General features: G+C 34.1%; 2 protein-coding genes across 14 annotated transcripts; both read left to right on the top strand.

Moving 5' to 3' along the window:
* The first annotated feature begins 1,405 nt into the window (after window positions 1-1,405).
* Window positions 1,406-16,644, top strand: LOC18046271 (polyribonucleotide nucleotidyltransferase 1, chloroplastic). Of its 12 annotated transcripts, XM_024187903.1 has the most exons (26): window positions 1,406-1,808; window positions 2,678-2,746; window positions 3,351-3,469; window positions 3,562-3,604; window positions 4,962-5,045; window positions 5,653-5,717; window positions 5,815-5,971; window positions 7,018-7,074; window positions 7,988-8,101; window positions 9,253-9,516; window positions 9,701-9,775; window positions 10,344-10,457; window positions 11,025-11,117; window positions 11,223-11,401; window positions 11,640-11,823; window positions 11,945-11,992; window positions 12,088-12,160; window positions 12,904-12,977; window positions 13,072-13,179; window positions 13,271-13,365; window positions 13,916-13,979; window positions 14,425-14,478; window positions 14,674-14,715; window positions 15,398-15,805; window positions 15,950-15,993; window positions 16,180-16,644. In XM_024187903.1, the coding sequence occupies exons 1-24, from the start codon at window positions 1,509-1,511 to the stop codon at window positions 15,683-15,685; spliced, it is 2,763 nt and encodes a 920-aa protein (XP_024043671.1). In that variant the 5' UTR covers window positions 1,406-1,508; the 3' UTR covers window positions 15,686-15,805; window positions 15,950-15,993; window positions 16,180-16,644. The 12 variants fall into 12 exon arrangements, with proteins under 12 accessions (XP_024043671.1, XP_024043672.1, XP_024043670.1 ...); XM_024187904.1 differs by lacking the exon at window positions 15,950-15,993 and having other exon boundaries at window positions 3,351-3,457; XM_024187902.1 differs by lacking the exon at window positions 15,950-15,993.
* Window positions 16,645-20,574: 3,930 nt separating this feature from the next.
* On the top strand, window positions 20,575-25,449 carry LOC18046270 (replication factor C subunit 3). 2 transcript variants are annotated; one of them, XM_006443441.2, is made up of 11 exons: window positions 20,575-20,793; window positions 20,917-21,027; window positions 21,411-21,443; window positions 21,546-21,714; window positions 22,254-22,435; window positions 22,913-23,049; window positions 23,179-23,277; window positions 24,022-24,091; window positions 24,174-24,248; window positions 24,838-24,883; window positions 25,197-25,449. In XM_006443441.2, the coding sequence occupies exons 1-11, from the start codon at window positions 20,710-20,712 to the stop codon at window positions 25,253-25,255; spliced, it is 1,065 nt and encodes a 354-aa protein (XP_006443504.1). In that variant the 5' UTR covers window positions 20,575-20,709; the 3' UTR covers window positions 25,256-25,449. The 2 variants fall into 2 exon arrangements, with proteins under 2 accessions (XP_006443504.1, XP_024045535.1); XM_024189767.1 differs by lacking the exons at window positions 24,838-24,883; window positions 25,197-25,449 and having other exon boundaries at window positions 24,174-24,820.
* Window positions 25,450-25,882: the final 433 nt, after the last annotated feature.

Here is a 25,882-nt window from a genome sequence, read left to right as displayed (position 1 = left end):
TGATGCTTACTAACATTTTTTTTTAATTGAAGGCAGTAACAATGATCTGGACTCTTTAGGTCTCTATGATTTTTAATTTAAGTAATTAGATTTTTAACTTTTTTTTTTAATTATCCACTACATCCCTAACGTTATAATTTTATCCCTTGAGGGAAAATTCTTGAGAGATAAATATGACTTTGAGCATATAGAACCCTTCGTGACTTTTCGTTAACACAACATATAAATACAACACTCTTGTTTTCATTATAAGAGACCACACTAATTGAGTTATTTATTAGGAATAAATTAAAGCTTATAACAACCTTTTAATCTTCATATTCATTTGAATATTGAAGTAAAAGGAATTATATATTACCTCATATATAGTAAAACTTCGATCTACTCACATTGTTAAAACCAATTAATTTTATTATTTTAAGAAGGTTATAACTTAGTAGATATTTAGTTCAAAAATTATTATTTTGAATTTGTTATCCTTAGTGTAAGCAATATAGAGATAAAATATTAATAATTAATTAATAGAGTGTGTCAATTACATGAAACTCTAAACATGCTTGACAAGGTAGAAATGTTTTGGCTTCAACAAGGTGTCTATACTAGTGAATTGTTATATGCCTGCAAGTTTAAAGATGTGGTAATAACTCTAAAGAATAAATCATTGTCTCAAACAATTTTAGCAAAACTTTTATTTCATGTTAAACATTTAATTTAACATATATATTTTTGTAATATACAAATAATTATTACTATGTGGAGGCAAGTTATTCAAGACGAAATTTAGAAAACTTATAATTTATTACAATATGGAGTTTAAACATATACATGTTTCAAATATTTATTATTACGTGAAAGCAAGTTACTCAAGACAATATCCATAAAACTTACCATAAAGTAAAGTTTATTCTTATTTATCACTGACCCAATTTAGGGCCATAATTTTTATGACTCTAGGAAGGTGAATAGAAAATTATTGTAGAGAGATTCTAATGTAACAATAAAAATTGATTTAAAAATTTACTATTAATAGTTACATTTATTTTAATTTTTTTGTTCCGATGGATTTTTAGCCTCAACTTCCATTTGATATTTGCCCAAGCCACATGGGGCTGTATTTATGGATATTCCCCCAAAAAAAAAACTTGTTTAGATAAAGTCCCTATTTTTTAAATAATAACAGTAGTATTGGATGAAATTATTCAGATTACATTTTTATTTGTTTTTTTCTGAGAATGAACCTGGGGCGCCTACAAGCTAAATGCAGCCGAAGGATCAAGCCCATGTCTAAGCCCAAGCTAACTGCGGCACAGAGATCAAGCCCGGGCCCAACCCAAGCCCGGTCCTTCACTTACCCAACGACAACAAACACCCATTACTCGTTTACTCTCTCTGTGCGCGCCTTCGAAATCGAAACGGATAAAATCCCCCTCTTTCTCTCTCTCTCTCCTCTCTTCTCTCTCTCTCTGTCGTAGTAGCAATAAGCAAAGTTAGTGAAGAGCCAAAACAAGATGTTAGCAACAAGCCCTGGCGGCCTACATATTAGGCCGTGCTATCCACACTCTTCTCATTTCTCACTCTCCGCTCGCTGCAAGCTTTCTTTATCCTCAAATTGTCCTCGCTTCTCCACTTCACAAAAATCTTCCAAGTTTCGTTCTCTCTCTCTGCTCTTATCAAGAAGAAAGTACAGCGAGCGGTTTAGTGTTCGAGCTTCAGCAACCGGACCGGAAGTTTCTGAACCGGTTTTGAGCGATGCCTTGCCGAGTTTTCCCCAACCGGTTTCTGTCAAAATTCCTTTCGGTGACAGACAAGTAGGTCTAACATATGGTTATTTCGGTTTGGAATTTTTTGAATTTCGTGTTAAAGCTGAAGATATATTTATAGTTCGCGTTTACTGAACACTTGCAGTACATTTATATTTCACATTATAACCATAGTTTCCTTGGCTCCAAATTTGGCTTGTAGGACTTTTGAGCCGTGAAAGAGATGATAGTGAGTGAAAAAGATGTACTTTGATTAACTTTTTGGTGGTTGCCATCAAGCAATGTACAGTTTTCACACAAATTGAATGAGGAATTAAGAACTGAAGAGTTTTCCCACAATTTGTTTGATTGTTTCCTTAAATACATTAAAGCAACATTGCCGGAACGCTAATCATTCTATCGAACTAAAATCCCTGAAATAGTAAAATGAAATGAATAAGCCTCCTTTAAAATTTCATCAATAGATTCTTTTATCTTTATGCTGAAAGCCTTAATAGCTTTAGAAGCTTGATCTTTTTTTACTGTAAGTATTCGAGGAGAGCTCCCACTTGGAAGAGAACCTTTTTGTTATCCTTCTCTCTCTCTCTCTCTCTCTCTCTCTCTCTCTCTCTCTCTCTCTCTAAATAATTTCAGGTGGATGCTATATAATCATGATACTTACTGTAAATTAGTTTTGGGTATTCAATTGCCTCATGGAAATTGTGTCTCTCTGTAGCTGTAACTTATTTTGTTTTGGAGAATAATATTCCCATTAAAAGTCTCATGTTAAAAGAGTTTAATTCCATATGGACCTAAAGCTTTCTCTTTTTCATGATTTCTTTTTTGCTTCCTTTTTAATCACTTCATATATGGATTTTATTAGGAAAAGCTGTACCAGAGTATGCTCCTGATTTAAACTATTTGCTGTGTTCTTGTAGATTCTGGTTGAGACTGGCCATATGGGAAGACAAGCTAGTGGTGCTGTTACAGTGACAGATGGAGAAACTGTTAGTACTCACTTGCTTAGAGGGATTTACTTAGGAAACGTATACTATGCATATTGAAAGTATGCTTTGTTAATATCTTTGTAACTTGATTGTCATTCTAAGATTTCTCAAAATGTCATAACTTTACCACTGAAAAAATGATATCCATGGAGCTTTATTCAAACCATTTTGGTTTAGAAATTTGTCACTGTATGCTTACATGAAGTTATGGAGATAAAAAGATCTGACAACAGTTAAATGGTCATGAAAGCTGATCATTGCTGGTGGTGGAAATATTTTCTAAAGCTGACTTTGGAAAACTGTTCCTTTGCCTTTCTTTGTGAGAATGAAGCTGGATTTAAATAACATAAAAGGGAAAGGAGAGCTTACTTTATGAAATATTAGGAACCTAGGTTAATACAACAGGACCTTTAAGAGCCAATTTGTAAGTTTACTCATATTACCAAAGTCGAGTTTGATTTTAAGATCCTGAATATTAACCAGATGTTTCTTAAAGGAAAAAAAAATGGTTTTGGCATGTTTATATAGAACTAATGCTACTTCAATAGAACTAATGCATTAATGTAATAGTTAAAAAGAATTAATGCATTAATGCTTTTTGCAGATAATCTACACGTCTGTTTGTTTGGCTGATGTCCCAAGTGAGCCTTCTGATTTTTTCCCTCTTAATGTGAATTATCAAGAGCGTTTTTCAGCAGCAGGTCGGACAAGGTGCATCTTGCCGTGCTTTCCTACCTTTTTTTTATTTTGTTTAATTTAATCTTAATAATTGTGAAATAAGACTTATTTTCATGCTTAATTCAATGTTGCTTTAGTGGTGGCTTCTTTAAACGAGAAGGGAGGACAAAAGATCATGAGGTACAACTATTGCCATCCAAAAGTATTCTTTTATCTGTTGTTACTCTCACTTTTTGTTGTGGCTTTAATTTTCTGGTAAATATTATATTAGGGCAAGCATGGAAGGATTCATTTTTATGTTATCTGTAAATCTTAAGGTGTCCAAAAATGAAAGAGAGCTAAATTATCCGCAAAAGTCATAAATGGGATCTTTGTTCAACTTCTGTATAGAATTTTGAAAGTTAATGGTGTTTCATGAGTCACATAGAGCTAATTCATGTCTCCTCTGACAGCTAATATAATCATAGAGCTAACCCATGTCTCCTCTGACAGCTAATCTACATAGTTACACTGGCACATATATTAATAAAACTAAAACATGCATGCATACATTATTCAGAGTAGATAGATTTTTGTATAGTTCATAATGCAGTGGGCCCTCTAAACCATGTGATCATTTAGTATATTGCGTATACGAATTATCAGAACTATTTGAGTAAGTTTTTATATTTAACTAACTGATATATTGAGCCAAACTGACTTTGATTAAGGTTAGCCTCTCTAATATAGTTCATTGGCTAAGAGTTAACTACAAACTTTTTGCTTTTCTAGCAAAATAATGTTTAAACAACCTAATGAAGTTTATTAAAGTAGCCTTTTTTGGATCTCTAATATTCGCTTGTATATCCATTATAATTGTTTGCTGTTGTGCGTACATATATTGGGGTGGTTCAGCACTTTATTAAATCCAGGTATGGTTATATATGTATTTATATAAATATATATAAACTGTGTTTCTTTGATTATCCTATTGCATTTGAATAGTCACACTGGCTATATATTTTGCTGTTATAATTGGCCTTCCTTTAAGTTCCATTTTCTACCTTTCATTGCATGTGCAAACAGTAACTGTAGGTATTAGTATCTTTGGCCTAGGGAGAGCATAATAATTTACATTTTCAACTTCGATTGAGACCACCAGTAATCTGTTTAGGATACTTGCTTACTAGAGGATTAGAATATAATTACTTTATGTAAAGAATAACGTTAGAGATCATAGCGTTTCCTAAAATATATCATCATTTACATTTTTGTGCTTTTTTCTCTCAAATTCTCAGATTTCTCAGATGCCCTTTGCAACTGTGAAAAGAATTTTCTTATTGATACCCATTATTGGTTGAACTTGCTAACTGGAATTATGTAGCTCAATAGTGGCTATGATGATATGATAAAGAAGTCATGAAGCATTTGATGCTTTGCTGAAGTACATAGTGGTATCTTGTTTGGTATTTGGACTTGATGGTTATTGTATACCTTTATAATTTTTGTATTCATCATCTCTCCCTTTATGTATTTGTCTCTATTTGGTTGCATATAGGTCCTTGTTTGTAGATTGATTGATCGGCCTCTTCGTCCAACTTTGATTAAGGGCTTTTACCATGAAACTCAGATACTCTCTTGGGTATGCTTCTTTTGTATCTCTCTTGAAGATTTCCTTTACTGAATTGTCTCCTTTTAGAAGGAAAACATAAATTTCACGTGATCGAATAAACAAGTTAAAAACTGATGTATTATTATATTTTCGGTATCTTAACATTCTTTAATGAATTTTATTGATAAGTTACAGATCTATGACCAAATAGTTAAAGTTTTTACCGGTTCAATATGAGCAAAATTTCTCATCCATTCCCATGGTGAAAATGACAAGAATGTGGTATTTTGATCTAATGGGAATTGGGATACTTTACCCTTATATCATTGATGCCAACATAATTAAAATACTTGCCGACTAGGTTATATTGTATGCATCTTATCACCGTCATGATCCATCCAGTCTTGCACTGTGTTCTATCTAGCATTAATAGTGCTCACTTAATTTGTTGTTTATTATTTTTATAAGAAACTTGAAAGCAAGTATATTAATGATGTAATATTGTAATGTACAATATGTCTAACTGATCAATGGCTTTTGTGAAAATATAATCCATGAGTAAGTGTGACTTATGGTGTCCCTCACTGTCATCTGTATAGCTCATTTTGCTTTTCTTATTGTCACCTAATGCTTACAGGTTTTGAGTTATGATGGTCTGCATTTCCCTGATGCTCTGGCAGTCACAGCTGCTGGAATAGCGGTGTAAGTCTGATCATACTCTTATGTAGTGCCATTCTCTTGCAAATATATAGAATCAGTAGAATATCTATTTTCAATTTGTAATCTTTTGAAACCACAGTGCTCTTTCAGAGGTGCCAAATTCAAAAGTAATTGCGGGAGTTCGAGTTGGTCTAGTTGGTGACAAGTTTATTGTGAACCCAACCACCCAAGAGATGGAAGACTCACAATTGGACTTGTTGCTGGCTGGCTCTGATGATGCAATATTGATGATAGAGGTTTGCTTTTAATTCGAATGTTAGTTTTAATGCAGTGATGGAGATTTTTATTTCATGTCACACAAGTCTTGTTTTAGTTGTTTAAAGAGGTCACATTTCAGCTCACCTGGATAATCTACCTAAGTTTGCAAACAAGTGTCTGCTAAATTATATGAATGGAAGGTGTGCGGAAAACAATTGTGCTAATGGAAGGTGTGCAGAAAACAATTGTGCACTAGGAGACTGGAAGTAAACAACATGATGAATAAGTACATGCTAGGATCTTCATGCTTGATCTGATTTGTTGATACAAAACTACAAAGAGACATTAATTGAAAATAGAGAAGGCCAGCAGTTGAGTTGGATAATCTGTAGATGATGCAAGAGGGTGAGCTAGATTTTGGAATACACTCCAGTTTCTATAACCTAGTCAGTGCTAGTGTTAGGAATACTCAATTTGATCTGAGGATGGAGAGACAGGATGAAGGAAATCAGACCATTTTTGTTGTTTCCTTTTTTGACTCTTTTTTCTATCATACAAATATAATATTTTCGTAAAGGTTGGGTATTCATCACAACTTTTGGAAATGAGTTCCAAGATCATGTGAATGATACTATTGGAGTTTTTCCCGATAATTTATATGGTCAGCAGCTCGTGCTAAATATAGTGAAAATAAAGTTGCAAATAGTTGTCCGACCTCCTAAATAGATTGAGGTACACCGAATGCTTTGAAGGTTCAATACATAATCTGAGAATGGATTGTAACAAAATTGAGCAAGAGCACAATTGGTGTTATGGTAACTTCCATTTTTCACATTACTTTTTCTCACTGGTGAATGCTGTGAAATATTGGCTCTTTCTGACTTAACACAACATTGACGATTGTTTGGTTTCTTGCCAATGGTGGTTGGGCCTAATGGAATCTCTTCTGCCCTACAAGTGGGATGAATGGTGAGGTCACAGGTCTATTCCACTTGGGTGCAACACTTTACTGTTTCAACAAACCTACGCTTGAGTAATTTGTCTTGATAATACTGATAGAGACATAGAAAGTTTTGAATTGCAGGGTTATTGTGATTTTCTTTCGGAAGAGAAGTTGATTCAAGCAGTACAAGTCGGGCAGGTTGTTCTTTTACCTAAGTATGTTGCTTTTCTGCTATTTGGATATTAGGCTGGTTATGTTTTAGTTTTTCTGAAAGTCATGCTTGTAACCAAATGCAAAATTATATCAATCTGCTGCTGTATCTGCAAACTATGGATTTTATTACTTAAAAAAAAAAAATTCCTCCATACTTATTTATTTCTATACTTAGCAGTATCAATATTTGTTTTCATGGTCTTTTTGTTGGCTTCTGAATGTTTATTAGTGAACCTTTCATTGTTGTGTTATCTTCTTCTATAATGGATTTGAGCTAAAAGTGCTTTCTTTTACAAAGGATGCACAACATACAATTGAGTAATTTGTTTTTTGGGGTAAGTCAGTGTGACCGTTTTGTTTGTCTATATGTAGATACCATATTCAAGTAAATCCTAATTTCATGAGAAATAGATTACAAAAGAGTTGTATTGCCTTACTAAAAGAACAAATTATTCTGCCGTGTTTCACATTTTTATCCAAGTTACCATATTCAAGTAAATTCTAATTTTGTAAGAAAAAAATATAGGATTGCGGGTAAATGTTTTGTTTATGGTTTACTTAACTCATAATTGATTTGTTTTTTTTTTTTCTTTCTTGGGTAGAATAACATATGGAGGTTTTACCTTTTGTTTTGTTTGCTAGTTTCTATTTTATTTTTCTTTTCTTTGTTTCTTTGCTTCCCCCCCCCCCCCCCCCCCTGCGGCGGCATCTCCAGCTTTTGAAATAAGGGGTTTAACATGTCGAGTCTATTGTGCTAGGATTTCTCTCTCTCTCTCTCTCCCCCTCTCTTTTTTATAATATTGGGCTCATTTAATGTTCTAAAAATGTAATGAAACTGTGGCAATGGTTAAGCTTTTCCTTCTATAAGTTGATACACGAACTCTCTACTTTTGATCAGGATGCAGTACGGGAAATTTCCAATGAGGTGAAGGCTCTTGTGGAGATGTGTGGTAAACCAAAAATGCTCGACACAATCAAATTACCTCCTCCTGAGCTATATAAGCATGTTGAAGTATAATTTCTTCTTTTTTTATTGCCTAAGCATGCATCCTCTTTCTTTGGATTCATGAGTAGCAATAGTTTAGTTTTTTATACACAAACAAACACACAAGCAAGGAAGCGTGGTGGGTCCATAACCCACGTCCTCGGATCAAAAACTGTCTTTGATATTAAAGAAACAGGATCGTATAATGCAAAATTTAAAATGCACGTAAAATTTTAATCTTAAAATAATAATACACAAAATAATAGCACTAAAATATTAATCTTAAAATAATAATACACAAAATAATAGCACTAAATAAATTGATAAATTGAAAATAGAGAATGGAATATTTAAAATGATTGATTAATAATAAATGAACCAGTGTCTTTTATTGTAGCCATGAAAAAAAGAGAGATACTTGCTACAGCAAAGGACACTTGCTATGCCAAAGGCCATCAAGAAAGTCTATAAAGAAGACAATTCAAACTTCAGAAGACAAGCCTTTGACACTTCTAAGTCTTCAAAAAAATTTTTAAAAAATTCATCTCTTCTCAATCTGTTTGTTGTACTCAAGTCTTCAGAACTTAGAGATAAAAAACCTTCTAAATAGATATTTATATATTGAACAATTCTTCGTTGAGGATGTCCTCATTTTAATAAAATGATGATGCCGCTTAAACAACCCCCCCCCCCCCCCCCCCAAAAAAAAAACAAGAATTTCATTGCATTATGAACTCTGTGTGTGTGTTTTTTTTTGTCTTTTAGTGGCGTTGGCATCTTATTAAAGTGAGACTCATATCTTAATAGCTGAGACACATATGTATCATACTGAAGTAACTAGTGTCATACTTGTTTCAAAATGTACCAGAAGTGACTGGTATAGGTTCTAGCAAGTTGTTTATGGAAGCATTTAAAATAATCAGTATGAGATGCCTGAAGGAGATATTGTTGTTTAAATTTTATGTTGTTGAATGGTATAGCTTCTAGGAAGTTGTTTATGGAAGCATTTAAAATAATCAGTATGAGATGCCTGAAGAAGATATTGTTATTGAAATTTTATGTATGGATGTTTGAAGGAGACATTGTTCAAATTTAATTTTGCAATTTTATGCTCTCTCATAAAAGTAAATTACGAAAGAATAATAAGTAGTAATATATTTGTTATGCATTGCTTGCAGGAAATTGCTGGTGAGGAATTGGTGAAAGTGTTACAAATTAAGAACAAAATACCTCGAAGAAAGGCCCTTTCATCATTGGAAGAAAAAGTTCTGACAATTCTTTCTGAGAAGGGATATGTCAGCAAGGATGAAACTGTAGGCATTGTTGAAACAATACCAGATCTGCTTGAGGATGAAGATGAGGATGAGGAAGTTGTTGTGGATGGTGAAGTAGATGAAGGTGATGTCCACATCAAGCCAAAGTCAAGGAAATCCACACCCATGGTAAATTCCAATTATACTTTCCGTTCCAACTTAAGCGGATGATTGGCCTTGATGATAAATTATAGTATTTAATAATTTTCATCCTATGAATGAACTTTTGCTTGCCTTCTTCTCTGTCATTGAAGTATTATGTCATATTGTCACTTAAGCTTTTTATTCTATTTTCATGATTTGTCTCTGCTAGTTGTTTTCTGAGGTAGATGTGAAGCTGGTATTTAAAGAAGTTACTTCCAAATTCCTGCGAAGGCGTATCGTGGAGGTATTCAAAATTTCTGTCGGTAAAATCTTAGTGAAAAATTTCCATTGGTAGTTTTAGATTTTGGATAAAATCCAATGGATCTCTTGTTGCGCTATTGCAGTACACTGAATTAGCTTTTCCCTATAGTTATTAGAAAGCTAAATTACTTCTGACTTTTGTAGCATTTGAAATTCAGCTTTCCTTTGGCAAGCAGAATTTTTTATTTTGCTTACCGCTAAATATTCTTTTGACTCAAAGAGTGCTATTGTTATCAATGTCGCTTGCGATGTTTTGTGCATTTGAGGGTGTTGATTTATTTTGAATTTTTTCCTGTAGTACGTGCTAAAGTTTGGAATTCACATGTTATTGTAGTTCAAGTTCTTCCTCAACATGGCATAGTGTATTTGATGTTTGCATTCTCCATATGAATACTATCCCATTGATCCAATAACTTCTGAAGGATGCACTGTATTTAAATGTCAGAACCCTCTTTGTTGCCACAGGAAAAAAGTCTTTTCTCATTTAAAAATGACTGGTGCTGAGTATGTTCATCCCTGATATTCATTTTCTTTCTTTGGAACTGGTACAGGGAGGAAGAAGAAGCGATGGACGATTTGCAGATGGAATTCGTCCAATCAGTTCTAGATGTGGATTACTTCCTAGAGCACACGGAAGTGCACTTTTCACGCGTGGAGAAACTCAGGTTTAAAGTAGAGCAGTATGTGTGTGTGTGTGTGTGTGATTGCATATTTATATCTGTGCGTTTTGCTGCTGTACGGTCTTGTATGTGGGTCTGTGTGGAAATTATTGACCACGTCCTTTTCATGGTGTGTTTGTTTTGTGCTGTTATTCCTATTTAAAAAGCATGATCACTGTGTTTCTTGATGTGGGAATTATTCAAAATCTTCATAGAAACTGAATCTAATTTGTATGCATGATGATTGGTGTTTACCCTCCTGCACTTTCGTCTCTAGTTGTGCAGTTGAACGTGCCTTCCCAAGTTCTCTGTTCCTTCAAGCTTATTTCATACTGCTAGGTCAGCTCCTTGTTTGTCTTAGGTTAACCTATGATCTTATATCATCAGTCATGTTCTATCTAGCCACCGTTAATTGTCCATTTTATGGCCAGCATTCAGTTTGGGTTTGATTATTGTATGTCTTGAGAGATAACATTGGGAACCATGTCCTGCTATGTAGTTTATGAACATTGTGCATATCCTTATGCAGTCATTGTTCCATTTGTTTGTCTAATACCTTGTAATGATTTTCAGTCTTTGGCTGTGATTACGCTGGGTGATAAACAAATGGCACAGAGAATAGACAACCTTGAGAGTGATGATGAAGTGAAGAGGTTCTACCTTCAGGTCTCTTTGACTTTATTGCCACTGAATCTGTCGTTTTATTTTCAACATATTAACCTTTTCCAAAATGCTAACAGCTATCATTTGCATTTTCATATAATATTTCAGTACTCATTTCCTCCATCATCAGTTGGTGAGGTTGGGCGAATTGGAGCACCCAGTAGAAGAGAAATTGGTCATGGAACGCTTGCAGAGCGAGCTCTTGAGCCTGTGTTGCCTTCTGACAACGATTTTCCTTATACTATACGTGTGGAGAGTACCATAACAGAAAGCAATGGCTCCTCAAGGTGGATTCTTTTTATTTTCCTTCAAATTTCTTTATCATTTTAAAGCAAAAACATTTACATAGATAAATCTTAGTATGTGTATGTATTTCGAATCTATTTGAAGCCTTTGATATCATTCATACTTTTGGCATGGACACTCAACTTCCCTGCTGCCCCTCTCATTTTATAGTTGCATCTGAAGTCATTTTCTGAATAGATTTTAGCATTTAATACTAACTCAAGTTTCATTGCATAATAGCATGGCATCTGTTTGTGGAGGTTGCTTGGCATTGCAAGATGCTGGGGTTCCCATAAAGTGCTCAATTGCTGGAGTAGCAATGGGTATGGTTTTAGACACTGACGAATTTGGGGGAGATGGAACACCGCTAATTCTCTCTGACATAACTGGATCCGAAGATGCATCTGGGGATATGGATTTTAAGGTCATATTTCCTTGCATTTATTTTGTTATCTTTTTGATATATTTTAAATTAGGGGGTTTGATAATGCTAATAGTTTTAAGTATTGGAAGCTGTTTTGGCTCATTTAGAATGATAATCTCAGGTTGCTGGAAATGAAGATGGAATAACTGCATTTCAGATGGACATAAAGGTTTATGTTTCCCCAAAGCTTGGTGGTTGTGTTCTTGGACATTGCTAACTTTATCTGCTAATCTTAAATTATAAGTAATGACCATTCTATGACAGGTAGGAGGGATTACTTTACCTGTTATGAAAAAGGCACTTCAACAGGCAAAGGATGGCCGTAGGCATATTCTTGGTAAAGATCATCAACATTTGCTTCTAAAATTCTTGAAAATATCTGGGCTTATTAGTTTATGTGAAAGAAATATATGGAAACTTCTTTGTTATTTTTAGTTTATGATTCTAAAGAGTTCAAACTACTTTATGCGGTTGGTTGATTATGCTAACTTCTTAACCCTGCATCTCTGCTTTTTTGCCCTTGTCTGTCCTGATTCCAACCCAGATATCTTTGTAATGTTCATTTATAATAATTTGTAAAATTGGTGGAAATCATTTTAAATTAGATTTACAGTTCTGAAATATATCTTTCTAGTTAATTTAGGCATATATTTATACAAAACTGAAATGAAAATTGTGAGCCTTTGAAACATCTTGTGCTTGTATTTGAGATTGCTATGTTGAATTTCTGTTGGTTTTGATCCTTGGAGGACTTGTATACTGGATAGGATGGCCTCTAGGTTTCTTGGCTCATATGGATCTTTTGTTTACTGGGTATTAACTGTGTATATCAGTACATTGAAAGCACCCCTTAGTTCTTTAACAGATTTGTCACTTATCAAGTTGCTATCCGAGCCATTGAACTTTGGAAGTATTACAGTTACTGTTTCACGATGTTGCTTTTGGAGCATTTCTCTCTGTTGTTTGTCCAGTCTGTGAAACCTTAGTAATTGTATTTTTCTTGAGTGTTGATAATTATTATGATCTCCTTACGTAGTCATGAATTCTCGACTAACTTTTTACTTCTATTTAATGATTCAGCTGAAATGTTGAAATGCTCACCTCCCCCTTCCAATAGTCTTTCCAAGCATGCCCCATTGATTCACATTATGAAGGTTTGTTTACAGGATCCTATTAATTGCTTGTCAGTTGGTATCATGTCTATGATACATAAATATACTCCTTGCTTAATATAATAATGTTTTATAGGTCAAGCCAGAGAAAATCAACCTTATCATTGGTTCTGGTGGGAAGAAGGTGAAGAGTATTATCGAAGAAACTGGAGTGGAGGCTATTGACACTGAAGATGACGGAACTGTAAGATCAGATTATGGTCCCCATCTTTCCTTGAGATTTTTTTATTTGATCTTTTCATTTCTGCACTTTCTGAAATATATGCTGTTCTCAGGTAAAAATTACTGCAAAGGATTTGTCAAGTCTAGAGAAGTCCAAAGCCATTATTAGTAATCTAACAATGGTCCCAACTGTTGGTGATATTTATAGGTATTTCTTTTCTTTTCTGGTGACCTTTCTCGTTTTCCCAACTTGAATGTCCTGGTGTTCGGTAGTCATTGTTCCTAAAAGCCTAGGTGGTAAGATAAAACATAACAATAGTGATTAAACTTTTTCACCTCCCTTTGTATACCTGTCAAAGTTCCTACACACCAAACAGACATGAACCCCAACACAAACCCATCTTTGTTTTGTAGTTTGATGAATAGATGGCAGATACAAACACAAGCTGATGTTATTTTGAGTAAACTTTGTTAACTTGATATTTTGTTGAGTAACCATTAATCCGGAGAGTTCAAGTTGCCAGGAAATTGTCCAACATACATATTTAAATGATGCAATTTCATTATTAAGCAAAAGTTTTTACAACCTTTGGATTAGATATGCTTCATAATGAAGGGTGTCATGCTCAAACATTATAAAAATACAACCGCTTTGCTTGAAGATTGGAAAGGGGACTTTCTTATTTTCATTTATGTATTTTGTTTCTGGAAACTTTATGCTTTTCATATTTATTATTTTGATTGGTTGATTAAATCAGGAACTGCGAGATCAAATCAATTGCTCCTTATGGAGTTTTTGTTGAGATAGCCCCTGGGCGTGAGGTATTATTTTGATCACAAGTTGAAAACAATTTTCCTGTTCCCCCTTTTTTGCAATTTTTGGTGGTAAAAAATTGGTCCCTGTTTTGTCTTGCAGCGTTTCACAATCATTCTGAAATTCTGTTTTCGGAACAAAATACATTCTGCTAGTTGGCAGGATTCAAATTATTAGAAGAATAGAAGTTGAGATTCAAAAGCTTTTGATCAATCATCATATTATTCCTGTTATTCTGTTTTTAATTTTTCATGAGGCATTGTCAAATAGAGGCTGCATTACTTCTTTTGGCTTTTCTGAATAATCTGAACCAAACACCTTGGTTGTATGCATTAAATGTGTCAAGTGAACATGTTATATTAACAAGTATAAATGCAAGTATGAAGTAATCTAATAACGGAGTATGAGAAAACTAAGGAGAAATTCAAAGATTCTCATGTTTTGATCCTGCAGGGACTTTGCCATATTAGTGAGCTGAGCTCAAATTGGCTTGCAAAGGCGGAAGATGTAAGCAGTGTTCTTTCCTCCTCCCCTTGCTTCTTCCTTTTTTTTTTTAATTTTTATTAATTTGTCTATCTATCCACGTCAATTTTTTTAGAACAATATCTATCACATCCATTATTGAAATAATAATGATTTCTGTATTTAGCTAAGAAAGATCTATAAATCACATTGATTATTTTGTTATTTTTTCAATTACAGGTTGTGAAAGTTGGTGACCTTGTTGATGTTAAACTTATTGAGGTTTGGCAGTTTCTGTCTCTTATCTGCTCAGATTCACAAAAGTACAATCATAAATTATAGCTATGATGTAGAATGGATCATTATTGCATGAACATTTCTTTTTCCATATTTAAGGTTTTATTTTTTGCTCTCCAGTTTGAAGATTACCCTTGTGTGAGCTTATTCCAATCATTTGACCACTTGATACTTTCCTGATAAAGATGTGCATCCAGAATTCATAAAAGACAAATGGAAGAAACTGAAAATGAACAAGAGCAAAAAGGGAAAGGCTCAATATTTATTTAAATCCTATTTCCTAGCCTTCCAAATTTGTGGCTACCAGTTAAACCTCTGAGGATATGTATTGAAATGTATGTAGTTCGTCTCCACCAATAGTTGTCCTCTTTCATATGCTGAATAATAATCAGTAGGCCAGTTTTTATCCCTATTGCTGTGACAACGATTTAAATCTATGGAATAACACCTAGTTTTCGGAATCTTCCCTTCCTGTTTATTGCCTTCCACATCAGTTATGAAATCTGAGTTAGATGTAAAACTTGCAAAGTTTAATACAAGGTTAACGTAGAAATCTTTATCTATGATCTTGGATCTAGCATCTCCTGCTTTTCTTTGTTCCTCACATATCATTCTTGTGGAAGTTGCTTTAATTTATTAAGAATTTCTGTATTGGTATGTGAGACAGGTAAATGATAAGGGACAACTTCGCCTGAGCCGCAAAGCACTGCTTCCTGAAGCAGATGCAGAGAATCCCCCTGTAAAGCTGCCTACGGGTGATCCCACCAAAGATGCTGCAGCTTCAGATAAACTTGTAGGCTCCCCAAAACCAAAAGGTAGCTCTTCAGAGGACACCGTACTTCCACACAAGAAGGTCAAGGTCTTCAAGAGACCAGCTAGCCCTGCAAAAGACAGGCCCTATAGTAACAAAGACAGGACAAAAAAGAGCAGTGGTAAAGCAGTCAGCAGTCAATAGTTGATGGAGGCTTCAGTCGGATCAGGAGTTTATTATATCAAGTTTTAGTCACAAGGAATCATTTGGTCCCCTTAGTTTATGGTGCAAATGATAATTGATAGAGCCTCCATGATGATATTGGTATGACCTACTCTCTTGGTCTTGTGTGTTTGCACATCTCTTTCCATGCAACATGTATGCTGTATGCACTCTGTGTCTCTGTGCACATATGTGTTGGTGATACTTGCATGCACATCCCACTTATGCATTGAGAACTTTTCTTAGGGTACGAGGATCAAAAAGTCATTTGGATTGTTCGACACGTGCATGTGAGCTTATCCCCTTCATTTTTGCTTATGTCGCTGTGCAATTAGGAATGAGAAGGGCTGCACAATGACATGTACATGAAAGCCTGATTTGATTGAAACACAACTTGGTTCTAATTGACTTTACAAATTTTATTCCTCATAATAAGTGATCCTGATCGGTTTTTGGGTACTTTGCTGTGTGTTTAGGAGTGAGAAGGGACTGCACAGTGACATATGCGTGAAAGCCGGTACTTGTGCTCATAAAAGATTGTTCGGGAGAGAAAGGAACCTAATGCGACACCGCGACAGACGTGTTGCAGATGTTATGAAGAAAATTGCATACCACAAAAATAACTTCGGTGTGGGGAAAAACATCTTGCTAGAATATGTAGAAATTTTTGTCGTATCATTGAGCCTTATCATTAAAGCATCATGATTTATTACAATGCTAATTCCTTACTCGGGCTATTTTCTCTGGTGCTTCTGAGAAGTGAAAGGATCAAAGTGGTTCATGTCATTGGTTCTTTTATTATGTTGCTCTGGCAATATTCATAAAGATGCAGTGTTGTCCATTTCAACACGGAAGGCCTTTGCATAAACTCTTTTGGAGGCGTATATATTCTCAGGTTTCTTTAAATTCATAATTCAAGATCCAGAAAAGCATTTACTTTAGATTCAATGCAAACATTGCTAAGATTCGTGGTAGGTCATTTTTTGGACTTCTATGATGTGATTGCAAATACATTTGCCTAATCCAGAAATTAGCCTTTCTACGCGAAAGATAAACTCAAGATTTTTTTGCCTAATCCAACAAATGCTGAAAAATTGTAGATGAAATAAGAACAATGGCAGCTGGTTGAATTCTTGCAATTTAAACAATGTATAATTAAAATCTCTAATCGTTTAAGTTTGGACATTTAGACTCTCCTAGTTGATAATTTTGCCTATGTAACCATAGGTAACTTTATTGATTTACTAAAATGCACAATGGGACTAATGAACTACCAATGTCTATCACAATTAATGTAATAAAAAGTCTTACTGAAAAACTCTGGATTACAGAAAAAGGTGGGTCGGGATGTGTGATTATCTAAATAACATGCTCGTATTTCCTTTCATAATCTCTTATATAATTTTCATTATTTTATGCCATCGTTGGAAAACCATCAAAGACACGTGTACGTTCCAGACTCTCTTAACATAAAATAAAGCCTTCTTTCCCCCAGTTTCCAATTCCACAAACTCTCCAAATCTTTTCCGGGGTTTTTAATTAAATAGCCAGTTGTAAAATTATTTAAATACCTCTTCCCTTTTTTATTTTCATAAATATTCTAACAAATGTGTATGAAATCTAAAATACCCTTAATGAATGCATAAAATCTACTATTTTTTATTGTCTTCCTAATTCTTACACTCAAGTCTATTCTTGTCGAAATTCTCAAAATCTCTTATAACCTCTTACACAAATACAACTATGTGTTCACTTTTTTTTTTTTTAATAATTTTCGTTGACATTTTCTACACATCAACAAATATAAATTCTTAGCACAAATTAAGTCTTTAAAAAACTAAATTATTTTAATGAATAATGAAAAAGTCGTGTAATACATTAAGGTCGTGCAATCGCGTAATATATGAAGTCGTGTAATACATGAAGGTCGTGATACATTATTCAAGATCACGTAATAATACAAAAAGTCATGTCATCTATGACTGAGGGTCATGTATTATATGAGTGTATTACACGACCTTGAATCTTGTGTTACATGACCTTACACGACCAAATCATGTGTTACATGATCTTACACAACCGAATTATAATCGGCACAATCCATCAATTTTTCACCATTTACATGGAGCAAGCATTTAGAAATTTATATGTTATGAGAGATCTACAACTAATTTAATCCATTTTTACAATAGAAGATCCTAAATTTTTTTTAAATATAAAAAAGAAAGTTAATACTTTCCTAAAGTAGTTAGATTCCAACAATTTTGTAGCAAAGAATCAGCTTTCGTTGTCGATTGTGCAGCGACGAACCAAATTTCTTTTTCTCAGTTGTAGCAGATTTCCCTTCTCAAACTCGGTTTGCTCATGCGTTGATGTCTAGTTCAACATGTATAAGTGTTTGTTTGAGCCAAGGGAATTGCAGCAGATACACCTTCATACTTTAAAAATTATCTCAATACCCTAAAATTTGATTTTGCCAAAATTTTCATCAATACCCTTTAAAAGCTGATAGAAAATTACTAAATTATCCTCATTTTAAAACACTTCAACTCAACCGACAACACCCCTCCCTCCCTCTACTCAAACAAACAAACACTCATATCTGCTGCAATTCCCTTCATTACCTTTACTCAAACAAACAAACATTCATCCTCCATTCTCATACATGCTAAATCGAATATCAACCAGCATCACCTTTGCAATTCCCTCACCGCATCACCTCTACTCAAACAAACATTCATTCTCCATACATGCTAAATCGAACTTCAACACAAGCAAATTGAGCCTGAGAAGGGGAAGCTGCCACAACTGAGAAAGAGAAGCCTAGTTCATCGCTAAATCGCCGGCGAGAGCTGATCCTTTACTGTAAAATGGTCAGAATGTAACTAGTTGAGGTAAGTAATTCCCTGTAATTACTTTTATTGTTGATATTCAAGGAAAAAAACAAAAAGTTACGGTTTTATATTGAAAAAATAAATTAATTAGTTGCGGGTCTCTCATAACATGTTCGAAAACAAATTTCTAGCTGTTTTGCTGCATGCAAATTGTGGAAAAATTTATGGATTGTGCCGATTATAATTTTGTCATGTAACACACGATTTGGTCGTGTAAGGTTATGTAAGATTCAAGGTTGTGTATTACACGACCTTCATGTATTGCACGATTACACGACTTCATGTATTGCACGATTACATGAACTTAATGTATTGCACGATTACATAAACTTAATGTATTGCACGATTACATGAACTTAATGTATTACACGACCTCAAAATTACACGACTTTTTTCATTGTTGTTAATTCATTATAATAACTTAGTTGTTTAAAGACTTAATTTTTGCTAAGAATTTATATTTGTTGCTATGCATAAAATTACTGCTACTAGCAAGTAAATTATATTATGGGCACATGTGCATTGTTTGAGATTCTTGAACCTATAGTGGCTGGAGTATTATCTCATAATGCTGAATCAACAGCTAATGATGGCTCATCCAAACAATCAACTCCAGTCACAAATTCATTAACTGCTTCTTGTTCGTCAGTCGGTTGCGTAGTAGGCAAACACTCAATTGGTGATTCATCTGCAACAGTAAAATTGTTTGAACTGAGAATAGGAAATCATAAAGGCACGTGGCTGGAGAAAACATGACTCTCTTCCCACGAAGGACGAGGTGAAGGTTGTCTATCCACCGGAACTGCCGAAATTGATCTACGTTTAAAAGTAATACAGAGCGGGTTTCTAAACTTCATTCCACTAGCTACTTCCTCTAAGAAAAACTCCACATAATCATTGGTTTGAATTGTAACTGGTGGCATAGGATCAGATGTCTTAAGCTTGAACTTCATTGTGATTTCGAATTCTGAAGTATCTATATCAATAACTTGAGCTATCTTCTCCACCAAATCGACATATGTTGTCAATCGTGGTATCATTATCCCTTTAGCCTTAGAACATTTGAACTTATACTCGTCATTTTTCTCAATCTATTCACAATTGAAGAGAATAGACACACGTACCAAAACCATATATGATGATACAATAAAAATAATAATATCAAATTTCATATACAAGTAACTACACGACCTACACGACCTACACGACTACATTACTTATATGACTTACACGGCCTATATGACTATATTACTTACATGACCTACACGATTTACACGACTATATTACTTACACGATCTACATGAGTGATTATATGACGTACACAGTATCAAAAGAAATGCACGACGTGAAACATTTTCACCATAAATAAGTTATATTGCTGAAAAAAATAATAAAACAACCTACATTGCATATATTTCTACATATAAGAAAAAATGGTGAAAATAAAACATTAATGTGACGAAAATTTCTAAATTTTCCTAAAAATTAAAAAACTTAAAACCCAACAACATTAACATACCTTATTGGGTTGTTTAATAAGCAATACACCTCATATCAGTTAAAGAAAGAGTGGATGTTAAATAAATGAATACATAATTGCATTTTTGCAAGAAGTTATGAGAGATTTTGAGAGATTCTAGGAGATTTTGAGAGAATTTCGACGTCAAGAAGAAATTTGGGCAAAAAAAATATGAAGCAATGAAGTTGAGTGAATTTGATGCATTTATTAAGGACATTTCAGACTTTACTCACATTTGTTAGGGTATCTATGAAAAATAAAAAGGGATGGGGTATTTAAATAATTTTGAAACTATTAAAGGGTATTTAATTAAAAACCCTGTTTGACGGTTTGAGCCATGTTTTGTTTGAGGTGTGTAAGTGTTTTAAGATAAGGATAGTTTAGTAATTTCATGTGACTTTTTAGAGGATATTGATGAAAATTTTGGTAAATTCTGATTTTAGGGTATTGAGATAATTTTGAAAGTATCAAGGTGTATCTGCTGCAATTACCTCATCTTTCCCGCCACTTCTGCCTTGGCTTTGCTTTCTCTCCGAGTGAGTGAGAGAGCGAGCGACTCAATCTCTGAACTCAGCAGAAAGAAGAAGAAGAAGATGTTGTGGGTAGACAAGTACAGACCCAAAACCCTAGACCAAGTTATCGTCCATCAAGACATCGCCCAAAATCTCAAGAAACTCGTACACCCCTCTCTTTCTTTTTTATTCACCCCTCCAGTATTACATACGTTATTTACTCATATCAATTGCATGCTTTCTGTAATTCAATTCTAGGGTTTTTAATTTTGTATCTGTAAACTTTAGGTGACAGAACAAGATTGCCCGCACTTACTCTTCTATGGCCCACCTGGGTCTGGCAAGAAAACCCTAATCATGGCCTTGCTCCGTCAAGTTTTCGGCCCTGGCGCTGAAAAGGTTTCTCTATCTGTATTTCTTATTTTTATGCAATAAGAAATTATGGGTTTGTGAGATTTTTTTTTTTCTGGGAGAGGTGAAAGGAACAATTTTTTTTTTTTTCAGTTCAAGATGACTAATTTACTGATAATTGATGATTTGACAAGTGGGTTTAAATCCTGTTTGTTTACAGTAAAAACATCATGAAAGAAAATAAATTTAATGTTAAAAAAGAAAATTTATACATGGATTTGACCACAAAATTACAACTTATATAGAAAGGGGATTTGATTTCTTCTATTTTTTTGAGTTTTTGTGATTTTTACCTGTAACTACACTACGTGTTGTTGTTTTATGAATTTCTAGTGTGAGAACTCCAAGAAAATTTTGTATTTTGATTGCAGGTGAAAGTGGAAAACAAGACATGGAAAATTGATGTAAGCTCCACCTTGTTTATTTGATGTTTCATTTTTGTTTCCTTAATAACTTAAGTGCTATTTTCTCTCTGCTGATTTGTTTTGAAATTTATTTTGTTTCAGGCTGGGAGTAGAAATATTGACCTGGAGCTGACCACATTGTCAAGTGCAAATCATGTGGAATTGAGTCCTAGTGATGCAGGCTTTCAGGACAGATATGTAGTTCGAGAGGTAATTAAAGAGATGGCTAAGAATAGACCTATTGACACAAAAGGGAAAAGAGGATTCAAAGGTAATTTTTTTTGAATGATTTGTTATGCTATAATTTATGAGTGAACATCCTTTTCCAGATGATGATGATGATAACAATTACTGTGATATATTTTATCTTGTGGGAGGAGTTCCCATTGAAAATATTATAACTAAAAGATGCCTGAGAATAGATCATCTATTGACAAGCAGTGAATACAATACATATTTATATTCTTTTTGAGTATTTCATTATTGGACCTTTATTCTTTGAATTTCATGAATTCTGGTTTGGCTCATGATGGTTAATATGTTTACCTGTCCATCCTCATTTTTAGTTTTCAATTTTTTCTTTTTTTGTATAAATTAATGACTGATTCGTGAGTTTTCTTTGGTCTTTCTTCTTTAACTATAATCTTGTTATTTTTCTATTGGATGAAAATATTTAACTGGTCTAGCAGTGCCACAAAACTTTAAGAAGCAACTGGGGTAATTATTGCAAACAATTGGTTGCTCTTTGCTTATGCTGTTGCTTTATCTTTGAGTTTATGATCCTGATTGTGCGTTCTTGTCGAATTTTAGTGTTAGTACTGAACGAGGTTGACAAGCTTTCTAGGGAAGCCCAGCATTCTCTTCGGAGAACAATGGAGAAATATAGTGCTTCTTGCCGACTAATTTTATGCTGCAACAGTTCTTCAAAAGTCACTGAAGCAATCCGGTCTCGTTGCTTGAATATACGAATCAATTCACCAACAGAAGAACAGGTGGGAAGTTCTGTTATCTGCTTTGTACTTGTTTTGAAACACCATATTCTGAAATGTCTGTTTGGAAGATGCCATGATACATGGCATCCAGCACTATGAATATTAACCAATACATTTACTATAAGTTAAACTAAAATTCAAAACATCATTTGGTTGGATGGTATGTCCATTTTTTGTTCTCTTCCACCCCCCCCCAAAAAAAAAAAAAACACGGTCAGGGTAAAATCTGCTGAGTAAGTAGAGAAAACCTTTATAAAATAAATTGAAAGAGATGTATGATCATAGTAAATGGCTTGCACACATTGGAAAGAATATATAACAAAGCTGCCAAGTTGACAATTTATGCAACAATCTTGTTCCCTGGAATTCTTCGATCATGTGCCCAGTTTTGTGAAATACTAGAAGGCTTTTTGGCTGAGACTGTCAATGTTATTTCTGTTATGCCATATAATGTATCTTTAAAATTCCTTATGCCAGATTGTTAAGGTACTGGAGTTTATTGCAAAGAAAGAGGGACTGCAACTTCCATCTGGATTTGCCACTCGTTTAGCAGAAAAATCGAATCGGAGTTTAAGGAGGGCTATATTGTCATTTGAAACTTGCCGTGTCCAACAGTTAAGATTTACAATGCCTTCTGTAGATTAGTGAAGTTCTCTACAGTTCGTCCCCTTCTCTCCATTGCTCTGTTTCAAAGTATAGAATTGTATTGTTCCTGATATATTTGCACCATGCTGTGACTAAAGGTATCCTTTTAAAGACAATCAAGCAATACCTGCTATGGACTGGGAGGAATTTGTTTTTGAAATAGCATCGGACATAATGCAGGAGCAGAGCCCAAAAAGGTTTAATTTCATGCTTCTGACTTTGCTTCAATGTTCTAATAGTGTTGGCTCTTTGATAATTGTAACCATTTAAGTTATCTAGAATATTAATTCTCTATTTTATTTATCATTAGTAATTATGTTTACTTAAGGATAATGTCTTTTGTCAAGACTATATGTATCCTCCTCTGTACTATAAAATTTGCTTCAACATATTTCAGAATTTTCTTATGATAATCTTAATGATGACTTTAAACCTCTAAGGAACTTCCAAACTAAGCAGATGCCCAAAAATTTTATGGTACTTGCAGTGTTGGATGTCCACAAACTAGATGGCCACGAGATAATAGATCGTTCTTTCATTTTTGCCTTAAAGCAACGAGCCTGATCATCAAGCATTTTGAAATTTAAGTTGCTTATTATTCTCATCTTAGTGATCATATAAATCAAACAGTATGGAGATTTAAGATCATTCTGTGACTTGCTGCCTCTGGTGGCCATGGTCTTAACTTAAAACGGAAAAGAGAATTACTTGTTAACGGCCCAAATCCCATGGTTGTACATGAAATTTTCTCCAGACAGAATTGTGGAGATTTATATGATTAAGTATTTTTACAGAACCTATCAGGATATTTGAGATCCAGATTTTTCAGTCGAAAAGTCAGTTGTCTACCTTTTCAGATTTCGATAAAATGAAATTGCATAATGTCTTTTTGTTCATCCTGTTATATGTCTTATCATCAACAAACTTTCTATTTGCTTTAGGCTGTTTCAGGTTCGAGGGAAGTTGTATGAACTGCTTCTAAATTGTGTTCCTCCAGTGGTTGTATTGAAGGTAAAGACATAACCATTCGATGTTGGTCTTGGCGTTGTCGCCCCAGCTTGATGGAATATTCATTTACTACTTGTTTTTGCAGAGGCTGCTATATGAATTATTGAAGAGATTGGATGCTGAAATAAAGCATGAGGTCTGTCACTGGGCTGCATATTACGTGAGTATCAGTTTTCAAATCCTATTCATTGTTCCTCTTGTTGATTTTCCTTCTCCATTGGAGTGCTCTGCTCAAGCTGCCTACATCCAACCTCCTCTGATTCGTGCCAACTCTGATCCTGTTGCCCTGCATAGCTGATGAATGAAGAGTCGTTATGTGCTGCATACTTAAATGAAGAACCTTTATCTTTTTATCTCAATTTGGGTACCTACTTCTTACCTAAACACTACCAAAAAATTCCAAAACAGAAGAAAAAGAATAAAGGAAAACTCAGCAAGTCAATCATGTCATTATTTGACTTCATATTAGGCTGATTACATGCATGAGCTAGATTTATTCAAAAGTTTAGATATCTAGTTGGGATGTTGGTATCCTGGTCTCACCAGTAGTGCTTGTGGTTAGCATCCCTTTTATAGAAGTACTCAAAATTGCTGGAAAGTGAATGGCAGTGGCGCTTCAAAAGTAGCCGTAGTGACTATTCTCTGAGTTATCTAGGCCTAGCTTCTTGGTTCTCACCAGGGATAATAATGTTCTCTCTGGCTTTATTTTGTATTCTTTACCCGGGTCTTAGCTTATTATGTTTTTGCAGGAACATAAGATGCGTCGTGGAAATAAAGCCATATTTCACCTTGAAGGTACTTCATCTTTCTGGAGACTGTCATGATATAATCTACTGCTACCAAGTACTGTGTGACCACCAATTGACAGCATTATAATTGAACTTCACAGGCTTGAAATTTTCCTTTTGTGGGCATGATCTCTCCTCTTGAGCTTGAATGTTTCTTTTGTCAAAACACAACTCCTCCCGATCTCATCGATGCTTTATTTACTGAACTAGAAATTCACTAGTTGTAATAAAAATTTAGATAGATGATCTGGTATATATATTGCTTTTGAGATGAATCAAATAAGCTCTCTAACGGTGCTGCTGGTGATAAATTTTTGCAGCATTCGTGGCCAAGTTCATGAGTATTTACAAGGGTTTCCTTGTCGCAACATTTGGCTGAAGACGAGCTTAGCATCACATTTGTGTCAGAGCCAGTTAATTTCATTCTACTCGGTTTTAGTGTTCATCAGTCTCTCCTAAATGTCCTGTGAAAAGTGTTTTTTCATCTCTGTTGGTGGACTAATTTTGTTTGACTGAGATAGATGTCAAGGAATCTTTAAATTTTATATCTTTTTGACATATGATTGCTTTTGGCATTTTTCTTCTTTTGTTTAGTTTTGATTTCTTTTGAATAAATAAGTAGACTCACCAGAGTGCTCCCCTCAAAGTCTGTTTACTCAATAAATCCAGTACTAAAATTTAAATTCTATTTCAATTTTACTCTATATAATACCTAATTAATTGTCAAATATAGCCTTTTTAAAGAATTGAGCATTTTACCAATGATGCCTTTTGAAGGCAACAATTAGCAACACATTTGACCCTCATGTCTATTAGATCCTTCTTAACTCGTATCAATAACAAGCAATTACTACACAGTATCTTAATAGATTGGACACGTAAATTATGAAACAAAAACCTATTTTTAATAATTTTATTGCTTTAATGCTTTTATTGTTAAAATTTATCTCGGATTTATAATTTTTTTCACGACTACTAATTCATTAAATTTTCTATACATAAAGTT

Source organism: Citrus clementina, unplaced genomic scaffold (assembly GCF_000493195.1).
Source record: "Citrus clementina cultivar Clemenules unplaced genomic scaffold, Citrus_clementina_v1.0 scaffold_3, whole genome shotgun sequence".
Classification (NCBI taxonomy): Eukaryota; Viridiplantae; Streptophyta; class Magnoliopsida; order Sapindales; family Rutaceae; genus Citrus; species Citrus x clementina.
This window is presented reverse-complemented; position numbering and strand designations above follow the sequence as displayed.